Below are 12,202 nucleotides of genomic sequence, written 5' to 3' on the forward strand. Positions count from 1 at the left end.
CTGCCCAGAGAGGTGGTGGATGCCCCATCCCTGGAAATGTCCCAGGTCAGGCTGGACGGGGCTCTGAGCACCCTGCTCGAGTTGGGGATGTCCCTGCTCATGGCAGGGGGTTGGACTAGGTGGCCCTGAAAGGTCCCTTCCCACCCAAACCCTTCGGTGACTCTGTGAAAGAGTGTGATGCATCCAAAACCTTAAAGCATGAAAATTTCCACCCTCACAGCGCCCGGCTGCACTCGGAGCAGCTCGATGCCACTGAGATCACCGCTAAAGCTTTGCATGCAGCGAGCAGCAAGAAGTAAGGTCACGGCACGCCGTGCTGTGCTAACACCCTCCGTAGCCCCGTGACAGCGCGCCGTGCAGCTATCGCTGCCGCGGAGCGGTGCTAAATGGCTCTTCCGGAGCCAAAGCATCGCCCGGGCAAAGGGATTCAGCAGCTTTGTGGGAAGGAGAGAAGCGACGGCAGTGCTCGGTGGCTAATTAATCGACACGGGCAGAGCAAGACTCGCGAAGGCAGCACTTACATGAATTGGCCAGCGGGTTTACCAGTGTGGAGGTACGTAGCTGTAGGTGGGGGTTCCTTGAGCCCTGTACGTTGGCACAGAAACTGGATGTGCTCCGATGGCGGTGTGTTGTGGGGTGGTCAACAAGGTTCCTGCAACGGCAGGGAGAAGTGCTTAGCAAGGAGGAGAGCTCCGGCGGGGGAGCGGTAGCCCCAGGGCAGGGTGCTGCAGACCTCATCTGAGGGGTGGGCATGGCGTCAGCTGCCTTTTTTTTCTTCTTCAGTTCTCCCAAATACTATTCTGCCCGTGAGACCTAAATCGAAGGCGTTCGACTCATGCGTTTGGTGTCGGCCAACGCTATGAAGGGAATAAACCCACCTGAAGCTCCAGTGTATTTTCCATGTTACTTTCAGCCCTTAATTCATCTTTTTCCCATTTTCCTTGTCCCTAAAGACCAACAGCAGAGTGAGCCACCGACCTGCTGACACCTTCCACCTGCTGAAGGCACCGGGCTTAACTGCAACAGCAGATCACTGCAGTGATCTGAAACATCTAAGGACCAAACTGGAAGGGATAAGAGTTGCGGAAGGAGATGAGAAAAACCCCAGACCTTCCAGGGAAAATTAAGATGAACTTTGCCAATCATCTCTCAAGGGCAGTGGAGCGTTTTTGCTTCATTTAAAGCCAGGAAGTAGTGATCCTCTCCCAGGTGTGAAGCAGAGGGACCGCCCGGTGCAGCCCCTTTCCTTTTAGTCTGCAGCTGGGATTCTAGGCAAGAATTTGCACCATGCCTTCCGCAGACACGGGGAGGGAGAATACAGCCCCAAACCACTCTGTTCTGGGAGTAACCGGGTGCTCAAAACAACTTCACAGTTTCTGGTATCTCTCTACAAATGCTACTCATGAAGTCTCAAGACAATCCACGTGCATTAGTTACGTCTATCCACTTCTCAGTACAAGCAACAGCAAATCTCTCACAGGGTGGTTCTCGTCATACCCAGGCTGCAATATCTCTGCTTGTAGCAGGGATTGCATCCCACAACAGAGTCCTATTTCACAGCTAATGCAGATGCAAAAGGATGAATGATGCGTTTCTCGGCATAATTCAATACACAATCCTAAGAATTGTCAATGAGAGAAATACAGGCTTTGGAAAAAATAAAACCAGCCCGTATCCTTCCTCCATGTGCTATCAACTAATTGCAGTTTACCAGGATTGAAGCAATCCTGCACGTAAATTGCAGAGGATTTGGGATACAGAAACCAAGGTTAATGTTCATTTTGTCAAACAAAAGCAAGACCATAAGTATCCTAAAAAAAGAACTTGAGGATAGAAATGCAACAGGATGGACAAACCTGGTTATTCCTCTACTTATGGAACAGACAGAGGAAAGAATAATCTATTTAAGGATGCAAGAGTGCATCCCTCTAGAGTGAACCTAACAAAAGGTCTTCTCTGCTATCCTAAAAACTGAGCTAGACCAGGATCGGGAGCAAATTAATTGATTTTCACCTGCAAAGGAGCGGTAACCAGCAAGCAAAACTAGCAGATGAAGCTGCAATTAGCTGTGTGCAAGGTGCTTCTGCAGCCTCTTGCCAGGTACACCCTGCAAGGCTGCGGCCAGCACGTCAGATGCCCAGAGAGCTTTTTGTCCAGGACGAGCCTCCTGCACAGGTTAGTTGGATACGTCGCACCCAAGAGATGAAACGATGGCTCAGAACACGGAATGATTTGCCTTCTTACCTGCTGACATAGCCATGGTGGTCCCAGCGACCATCCCCATGGCCACACCGTTGGTCCTGGGAGCAGCGACCGGGGCCGGATAGATGGCCGATGGGATGCTGTTGGGCTGAACCACGGTGGTGTGATGGATAACGTGAGGCTGTGCCGCGTACACTGGCTGGGTATAATACGCTCCCTGTTTGAGAAGGGAAAAAACCACCATTGTCTTTGCCGTTCGACTGAAAGCACAAGCCAAAGCAACCACTTGAAGCCCATTATTTGATTTAGAGGCGCTCACCAGCTCTGCGTGCAGCGGATGTCAGCCCGGTAACACAGACCGTGCTGTCAGCAAGGAGTTACATCAGCTGCGACCGTAGATCCTGCTATGGAGTGAGCAGTGATGCTCTCGGGGCCAGTCCTGCTGGCTGGGGCAGCACAGCCCCACACCTACCCCCCGCGCTTGGTGGGTTCCCAAACTCAGCCCATATCACAAGCCCGGAGCGACTCTGCTGTGACAGTCCTTCACTTTGAGACTTCAAGCCCTCAGCTCCTCCGGCCGTGTTGCAGAAGCAAGGCGTTACGCGTAGCTGCTGGTACCAAAAGCCGCCCATGGGACATCGTTCAAGCCCTGCCAAAGGGCTGGTCCTTCTCATGAGGGACCTTCACATGAGCGAGCTCCTTCTGCTTCACATGAGCAAGCTGCTGTGCTTGGAGACCTGGACAAGCAAGGATGAAGCTGAACCTGTGGACATGTGGGATGGTCCCTGGGATGGATGAAGGCAACGGGACTGGGAGGGGGATCAGCATCATGAGGCAGAGAGTCAGCTTGTCAGGGACAAATGGTGCTGCATCCGTTTGGTGGGATGAAATGGGACCTGGACCCAAAGGACTTTGGCTGCTGGCATAGGAAATGAACAAGACATGGAAGAAGAGGAGAAGCCATGGCTCTCGGCTGATCCCAAGGTGCTTGCTCCGGTCTGGGAAGCATGTTGTCTTCTCGGGTTTCTGATGGGAAACAGAAGGGCTCCAAAATCCAGGCTGCTGAGTCCCGCAGGGTTTTGAAACAAGGGGGAAAGGACGGGTGGGAATAAAAGAAAGGAGCCAACAGAAAAAGGTCCATGCCCAAAATAAAGAAGGGCCTGAAAGGTGAGCGGCGCAAGGGAGAGAACTGCCATCCCTGGAACAGGCAGGGACACCGCCGGCACCCACAAACCAGGGGCAGTCGGAAAGATTACGGGGTTTAAACCAACGAAGGGAGATCTTACTGTGCGCTCGTGAAAGCCATTAGAGAACCGCTGAAGGAATGGATTAAGAGGAGAAGGAGATGCAGGTGAACTATGAAATTACTTCTTTCTTTCAGGAGCTACAAAGGTTGATAGGACAAATTGCAGATGCTGCAAGGCATTTCCTTGGGGAACGAGAAGGACGTGCCAAGATAAATTATGCTCATGAAGAAAAGGTGCCTGAGGAACCAGCTGCAGAGAAGGAAAACCCCAGGCAGTGAGTGCTGCAAGCACAGCGTGCTGAAAGGATCTACCAAATCATCTACTCGCTGTTGTTCCCTTACAGGCTGTCAAAACTCTTATTTGCCGGTCCCTGGGAAGCAGAGATGAGGAAATGACATCTGCAAGCTCTGCTCCATCTCAGGCTTGTTGGTGGGCACTGCTAGCGGATGCCAACCTCCTGCTGTGGCCAGGATCGGAGAGGAACCAGCATGCAGGGATGGGTCTGGTCCCCCGCAGTTTATGCAACACTCAGTTAATGGAAGGAGAGGTGACAGCAGACAAAATCCGCAAGAGGAGGCGCTCTGGTCTCAGCAAGGCTTGTAGAAACCACTCCATGAGGTTGTAGCTGCTGGAGAAGTTGGTTGACGTTAAAGAGGAGGAAGAAAGCTAGGGGAGCCGTAGGGCCAGATTTCTCTGAGGACCTCATGATCTTCAGTGTGAAGGGGCATCAAGGTGATTTTCAGAGGACATCTACCCTGTATTGCAACCTTGTGGAGGATCTTGGCCCCAGCACATAGCTAGAGGCGGTGGCAATGCAGGAGCAGAGAAGATGGTACTGGAAACCCATCCAGGTGCTCAGGGAGAAGCTCCTCCACGAGGACACAAATCTGGGTCATGCCTGAAGTAGCTTGTGCTGGTGAAGGTGACACAGGGGCTTTTCCATGAGAGATGGCAGGAGGGCAATGCAAGTCAAGTGAGATGCCAACGGCCACCACCAAGTGGACCTTGTGGTGACCCAGACTCATCTGTGGCCCTGGGGAAGAGCAGTGTTGAGAGCCTCTGGGGAGGGTGGGGAGAGGTGGGTGCAAGGACCATCCTGAAGCCAGCAAGCCCCAGAAGTCAGGTGTGTGATTTTGGGAGAAGGGACCTGATTCCCATCCTGGCTGAGCCACAGGGATGCCATTATGTTGACTCCGCTGCACATCGATAACCACACAAGACCACATCTCATCCACAGGTTCCAATGGAGGAAGCAAGAGAGAGACTCCAGCATCTTGGAGACCCACCAAGCCCCACCAGGACATGGATGCCCAGCCCTGACAGCGAAGGATGAAGCCCTACGGGAACCTTGGGCTGCATCTGCACGCCGCTGAGTGAGGTGGTGAGCTGCCGCGGCGGCTGGCGAGGCACCTACCTGGGTGTACAGGTTCTGCTGTGGATAGGCACTTCTGATGGGGTACATAGCAGTTTGGTACGGGTTTGGAGACGGTGAGTAGGGAGGAGGTGCGTTGTTACTCTGGGTCGGTGGGACCTTGTAGGGAGTCCCCGCAGTGTACCCTGGCAGAGACAAGAGTAGTCCAAGTTAGGATAAGGATTTATAGATGCAGAGTCGGTCCACACAGCACATGAGCAACCCAAGCCACCGTCCGTGATGCACCGTCTGCTCGCTGGGCCTCACTCAGCATGGGGACGTACCGAGATGCACCAGCATCTACTGACGTCCCATAAAACCCACCAAGCCGAGACCTCTGAGTCCAGCATCCAGCCACTGCCTAATCAATCACAGCAGCCAGGGCTGCATCCTCCACCCAGCCCGGCAGTGGCTCTTCCCACACTGCCTACACCGGGCCAAAGAGCCGATGAGTATTCCCAATGGTCAAGGCATGACTTGATGGGACTCAACTAGCACTTCAATCACCCAAGACAGCAGTATCCCCACACCTACTCGCCCATCTCTACACATCTACCTGATGAGAATAATGCTTTTCCTTCTCTCCTCCCCAGATTTTTGTCCTTTCACCTTTTTTGCTTGGGGTGTGATGGGTAAAACCAGAATTTAATTGCTGGAGGATCTAATTTCATGGCACAGTACTGCTGTTCCCTGCCTATGTCCCCAGGCAATGACCGGAAAGGCAGCACCACCGATGGTCCAAACCTCCATATTAAGAGGTAAAAATGATGCATGTTTCCAAGTATTTAATCAGGGTGGGTAGGGCTGAGCAGCCTCCTCTCCTGCAAAGGAGGGCTGTGACCACCAGCTCACCTCGCAGCTGGGAGAGGCAACCCCACACGATGCTCAAGCACCTTCATACCTGTCACAGGCTGTTTGCATTAGCCGCAAAAGCAGCAGATCTGCTTTACTGCCATTAAGAAAAGCCATTTTCTCTGCTCGGTAAGCAGGCAGGGCAGGCTGCTGGCGAGGCGTGCGGAGTGGCGGGGGCTTGGGAGGGCAGCGCTTGGGCAGCCAGGGAAACGTCCCTTGCCGTATTTTCAGCTTTGTGATCCCAATACGGCAGATTTCAGCAACTTTTGTCTTCTGGTAGGATGCACGGAAAAGAAACTGGACTTCAGCATTCCCCAGTCTTCCCCGTCATCCCATCAGGCTGTTTAGCTGGAGCATCCAAGTCCCAGATTTACACTTTATCAAAGGTCTAAAGAAATTTTAATTTATCTTGCAGCATTTAGGAGATGCTGAGTATATGGGGGACAAACTAAAATGAAGGATTCTTTCCGAAACATGGGAAAAATAAAAAAATAAATAATCCCAGAAAAATAAACCTAACCTAACAAAACCTAATCTAAAGGATAACGTGATATCAGCTGACCTGCTGGCTGTGGGTGTCCCTTTGGGTTTTTGCTGATATTTGCATTATGTTCTGGTGCTTATAAAAGTCTGTTTTCCTTCCAGGAAGACCCAGCAGTACCAGCTCAAGATCCTCTAATGCAAGTTTGATCACATTTATCTTTTTTTTTGTTAAAAGCTTTCCCTGGAGTGAGGAGTGAGGACATCCCGTGAAGATCTCCACTCTTCTTCTGCTTCCTTTCAAGGTACCTTCCTACCTGTTGGCTTGTGATGAATATGGGGTTGACCCCCATATGCTCCACCAAAAAGAAAGGGGTGGCTTTAAGCAGGTCCACAATAACACTGCATAATCCAACTCTTTTCACCTGGCAGTGAAGTTCCATAAGACCTCATGGGAAGTGCAGCATCTAAAGGTGGTGCAACCTGCCTCAAGGATGGGGTGTCCATGCACCTACGATATGCAGCACATGAATTCCCAACCTTTAGAGGCATTTCCAAGAAAGGCTCCATGAAGTTGCCCCTGAAACATTATTTAAGTGCTAAATTGGGGAAAAAATCCTCAAGAATACTTGTTGTGCTTTAAGGGTTGATTTTTTAGGGTAGACTAAAAGCTGAGCTGCTGCCATGGGACACCCCGCACTGCATCAAGTGTGCTGTGAAGGCATCAAGGTGTTGGTCACAGCTCGATGAATGGTTAAAAAAAAGGAAATGGTAAAAAATCTGCTCACACGAGCAAGGAAAAGCACATGGGCTGGGATGGCTGATGAGAAACAGTAACGAGCTCTTGCAGGAGGGCTGGGAGAAATCATCCTTAGAGCAAACGGGCCCTGAAGACTGTGTAGGATGGAGAGATAAGCCCAGTGATAAGATGTCTAAACCCTCAAATGAACTAATTTACTCAACCAGTGTTCAGGGCAGCAATTAATGAAGGCTAAGATTTCAAGTCCACTAATATCCCATATTATCCACCCAGCGCTGAAACAGCATGAAGATAAAAAGGAGCTTTCTAGGAACTCCCAAACAGCATCTCACCGCCTCCTGATTACTGCAGATTGGAAAAAAATGTGCTAATTAAACAGCGCAATAGCTGTGACCCTTCTTCTGACTCGCATTAGCAGGAGAACAACTATCTTTAAATGAAAGATGGAAGCAGTGGGAGGAAATACAGGTTCGAAATGGATGTATTCACCGTAGCAGCAGAACTGGAGACTCCTCCATCATGAGGGCCTCCAGGAACCCAAGAACGTCACCTGCAGACCAACCAACCTCCTGTTTTTCAATCTTACGGATTTTTTTCTATTTTGAGCTCATTTTCTTCCAACAAAGACCTTGGAGGCTGCTGGTTCTTGGCATCACGCTTCATTTCTGATGGGCATCTGGAGATGTGGACCAACTCAAGGCTGTGTAGTTTCACCACCTTGAATGCTAACGCTTGCTGTGATTTCTCAATTGCTGCATCATGGACAATTTTGCTACAGTATTAAAAAAGGTATTAAACATAACTGTCCAGCCAGATGTAATCTTCCACGTTTATAAATTGGGAAAAAACCAGAACAATTTGCGGGTAAAAATGACGCATAATCAAGTTTTAATGACACAAGATGATGGAGGCTCCTCTCAGAAAAGCATGTCTGACAGCTAATTTTAAAGCCTAATTATGACTATCTAACACCTTATTAGGATTAGGAGGTAGGCATGGCCCATGCTTCTGCCGCTTCGCGGTTCAGCAGCAGGCTGGGATTTCAAAAGCAATAGCGAGCCTTTAAGCTCCAGCTTCTATTAAAATTGCTGATTAAATCCCTCATGCCACTCTAGAAATCTCAACCTTATGATCCTGCAACACAGAAGTGCCCTGAATTGCACAGATGAATTTTTCTATAAAAGCACGAAGGCTGGTGCGGGGAAAAAAGAGTTCTATGATGAATTTTGTATCACCACGTCCTCTTGTTTCCACATGAAGGGTTCGCCACAAGCATGACTCCTTAGATGGCTACGGAATTGGCTGGATGGCCACACCCAGAGTTACAGTCGACGGCTCAATGTCCAAGTGGAAACCAGTAACGAGCTGTGTCCCTCATGGTCTGTACTGGGACCAGTACTCTAGTATCTTCATCACTGACATAGTGGGATCGAGGGCACCCTCAGCAAGTTTGCAGAAGACACCAAGCTGAGTGGTGCGGGTGACACGCCTGAGGGACAGGATGCCATCCAGAGGGACCTGGACAAGCTCGAGGAATGGGCCCGTGTGAATCTGATGATGTTCAACAAGGCCAAGTGCAGGGTCCTGCACCTGGGTCAGGGCAACCCCCGGTATGAGCACAGGCTGGGGGGTGAAGGGATGGAGAGCAGCCCCATGGAGAAGGACCTGGGGGTCCTGGTGGGTGAAAAACTGGACAGGAGCCAGCAATGTGCACTCACAGCCCAGAAGCCAACCGTGTCCTGGGCTGCCCCCAAAGCCACGTGGCCAGCAGGGCGAGGGAGGGGATTCTGCCCCTCGGCCCCACTCTGGGGAGACCCCCCTGCAGTGCTGCATCCAGCTCTGGAGCCCTCGGCACAGGAGAGACATGGACCTGCTGGAGTGGGGCCAGAGGAGGCCCCAGCAATGCTCTGAGGGCTGGAACAGCTCTGCTGGGAGGACAGGCTGGGAGAGCTGGGGGGGCTCAGCCTGGAGCAGAGAAGCTCCGGGGAGACCTTCCTGCAGCTGCCAGGGCTGAGAGGGGCTGAGGAGAAAGCTTATAAATTGGACATAAGGAAGAAATTTCTGACGATGAGGGTGTTGAAACCCTGGCCCAGGTTGCCCAGAGAGGTGGTAGATGCCCCATCCCTGGAAACATCCCAGGTCAGGCTGGACGGGGCTCTGAGCAACCTGCTCGAGTTGGGGATGTCCCTGCTCATGGCAGGGGGTTGGACTGGATGGCCTTGAAAGGTCTCTTCCAACCCAAACCCTTCTGTGATTCTATTCTATGTCCCCACACTATAGGCAAAGCCGGGATGAAGGCACCTGGGCAGCCCTCACCCAGCCTTTAAGTTCACGCATGTCTTGCCATGGTCTTTCACTGCAGGTTCACAGCTCAGTGGAGCCCTCAGAACCTTTTCTATCTTATTGGTGCAGATGTGGGGAGGCACTGAGCAGCTATTCCATATTTATTTGTATTTATCCCTGTTCAGTGTGTGGCTCCAGTCCATACTGGTGGGGACTCTTCACCCTGGGAACAGAAGGACTCATCTCACAGGCTTCTCCTTGGCTGTCCTCCATCCAGATCTGACCCCTTGTTGATGCTCATGAGTAAGCTCTCACCCATCTCCTGCCTCAGGACACCGGGCGAAGGCTGTACGCCCAAGAACAACACCTGGGCTAGGTGAGATGGAGCTGAGGGGCAGGACCAATTTTGGGAAACCCGACCTGAAATGCTTCTGATTTTTCAGAGCCTACACCTGAGATGGCATCTCCCAGCCAAGCTCTGGCAAAGGCAACCGCAGCTATAAGCCTGAAACACCTCTGCAAATCAAACCTCAAGGCTTTCTCTATTCCATTTAATTTCCAAATTAAATGTGCTCAAGCCTGTTCTCTGGAAACGAGGCCAGGCTGCATGGGTCTGGCCGGTGACTGCATTATTAATCTCCTTTATCACCCACACTGGGTGGCCACAGCCGAATTTTGCTCCCAAACCTCTTCCTACCCCGGTACCTACTCTTGATCTCTCTGGTTTCGAGGGAGGATTCTCACCCGCAGCAGCCCGGAGGTGCAGTGGGGAGGAGAAATCGCATTCAGGCATAGGTTGAACTCCAAGGGAATTTTGACAAATAATATCTAGGTTTCTACTAATTACTAGCTGAGATTTTTCCAAACACCTTCAACTCGGTCAAATCTGGTCTGGCGTGAAATTGGGTGCGATGCAAAGCCCAGGCACCGTGTCAGGCATACAGTCTCTACCCCAAAGAATGGTAGGGACATCCCTTTTCAAAGAGAAAGTCTCCCAAAGGCTTTTAATAAGTTCATTTTTAAGAATTCTTTTCGTCAAGAAAAGAAACAATATTTCTTCCTCTCATCTCCTTCTGTAAATGGTTTAATTTAGCACAAAAAGGGAGCCTGGAGCAGAAAGACGGTGAGGAGCTTCAACCCAGGTGTGTGCACGGCCGCAGCGGTCCCAGCCTTGCAAACCGTGGAGAGTCGCTTTAAGATACCTTTCCCACCCCCCCCCAAATACGACTGGGAGATTCTCCAGGTCCCAGGGGTGTTTGGAAGGTTAATTTTGCATTTTGAACCTAGGAGTGGTCCCACCTCACACCTGCAGCACGCCCCGCGCTAGCCAGGTCCCGGCTTTAGCAGGCGGCATGAGGGCAAGAGCGGGCAAGAGTAGTCGGGCAGGGGCCAGAGGACACCCCACGCAGCAGGGGAAGCACCGGGGGCCTTATCACGGAGCTCATCCCCCCTCCCTGAGGCACTATCTGGCCTCGCCGGGGATGAGATTACAAGGCTCCAGCTGGAAAAGCCTGTTTGACTTCGATCCATAGGCAGCATCTCCTCCCCCTGCCCCTGCTCAGCCCGTTTGAGTTAAAAGGTGGGAATTTCACCGGGGGCTCCTTGAAAATCATGCTTTATTTTGGAATTCTCTCTTTCACTTTTAAGGGAACAGGAAATAATCTCTCCCCGGTTTTTCGACGCGTATCATTCTGCTGAACCGCAGAGCATCATAATACACCCGCAAACAACCGCCGGTTGCTCCCGGGGACCAAACGTTCGGCTAGAAGAGAGGCCTTCACCCTTCTCCAGTTGACTTCCTCCTCTGAAGGAGCGCTAGGAGGGTCGGTGCTCTCCTTTCCTCGCTCCTTCATAGTTTTAACGCATGTGAACAGAAAGGGGCAAGGATGCTACCTCATTTTCAGAAGAAAAAAACCCAAGAGCTCTCCAAAATTTCATCCCAGAAGGGAATTGCAGCAGCAATGCAACGCTCCCGCTGGGCAGCTCTGGCAGCAGAAGGGGATGGATCTGCTACATGGTGCCAGCGAGCACCCCCAGGACCTACGGCAGCCTCACCTGTGTCAGGGCTCAGCACCCAGGGAAGGACACACGGACACCTGCACGGACATGAGTGATCCCATCCGTTGCAAACAGGCTGATCCCAGATAACCCCATCCCCAAATAACCCACAGGAGGGGAGACAACTGGGCACAAAACAACCAAGTAAAACCCCAGAAGAAAAGGTTTATTTACTGAATGCTGCAGAAGAAGCCTGGTAAGTTCTGTTCTCGGTCCCGGTGTCCACCGGGAGGTGGAAGGTGCCCTCCGTGGCACAGGAGGAGGAGGTCTGTGGCCAGGCTTGCTTCATCAGAAGTGTAGCTTGAGTGGAGACAGAGAAGAGATGTCACACAGAGCAACGAAGATACAACTTCCCGCATTGATGTCACATTTGAACCACTTTGCTGCTCTCTTCCCCCCCCTCTTTAAGGACAACTATCTGTAGGAATTTCATACCGTGCTTCCTCTCACCCCACCTGCTCCTCATGGAGGGAGCGTTTGCACAGTGCGTTGCAGCAAACCAGTTACCTACCCCAAACAACCGGCCTCCTGAGCTAAGTGACCTGCATGAAGATTTACACCCGGGGGCTGTGGCCAGCAGAGCCACCATCTCGCCCCAGATATCACTGGTCACCCCTGTGCGTAGGGACAGTAACGGCTGTCCTTGGCCTTGTGTTTCCCAGCTGGAAAACAGGCTGAGCCTGGTGTACGAGGCATTTTATTCACCATAAAACCCTTTGAGATGCTTGCATGTTAGGTACCACCAGTGGATGAGGTACTGGTCGCTGTGACCACCCCATCACAGCGTTGGGTGGTCCTTAGAAACTCTGGAAAGCACAGGCAGCAGAAGCAGTGGCTTTGGGCAGGTCACCCTATATCCGAGTTTGTGGAAAAGTATTTATGAAGCCAAGTAAGATAACCCAGAAGAAT

The 12,202-nt window shown here is 51.5% G+C and overlaps 1 protein-coding gene across 3 annotated transcripts in view; it reads right to left on the reverse strand.

Annotated features, from left to right (window-relative positions):
• Positions 1-539: 539 nt before the first annotated feature.
• The window catches only part of FAM168A (family with sequence similarity 168 member A), a gene marked incomplete at both ends in the record, with an annotated part of 104,746 nt that continues 93,083 nt past the window's right edge, over positions 540-12,202 (reverse strand). The window contains 4 exons of one of the 3 annotated variants that reach the window (XM_082011278.1): positions 540-652; positions 2,245-2,419; positions 4,864-5,006; positions 11,468-11,593. In XM_082011278.1, coding sequence (XP_081867404.1) covers positions 540-652; positions 2,245-2,419; positions 4,864-5,006; positions 11,468-11,593 — 557 coding nt within the window. Of the gene's footprint in view, positions 653-2,244; positions 2,420-4,863; positions 5,007-11,467; positions 11,621-12,202 lie in introns of all 3 variants that reach the window. The other 2 variants (XM_082011279.1, XM_082011280.1) reach the window with 2 other exon arrangements.

This window comes from Phaethon aethereus (genome assembly GCF_964289735.1).
Source record: "Phaethon aethereus genome assembly, chromosome: 1".
NCBI lineage: Eukaryota > Metazoa > Chordata > Aves > Phaethontiformes > Phaethontidae > Phaethon > Phaethon aethereus.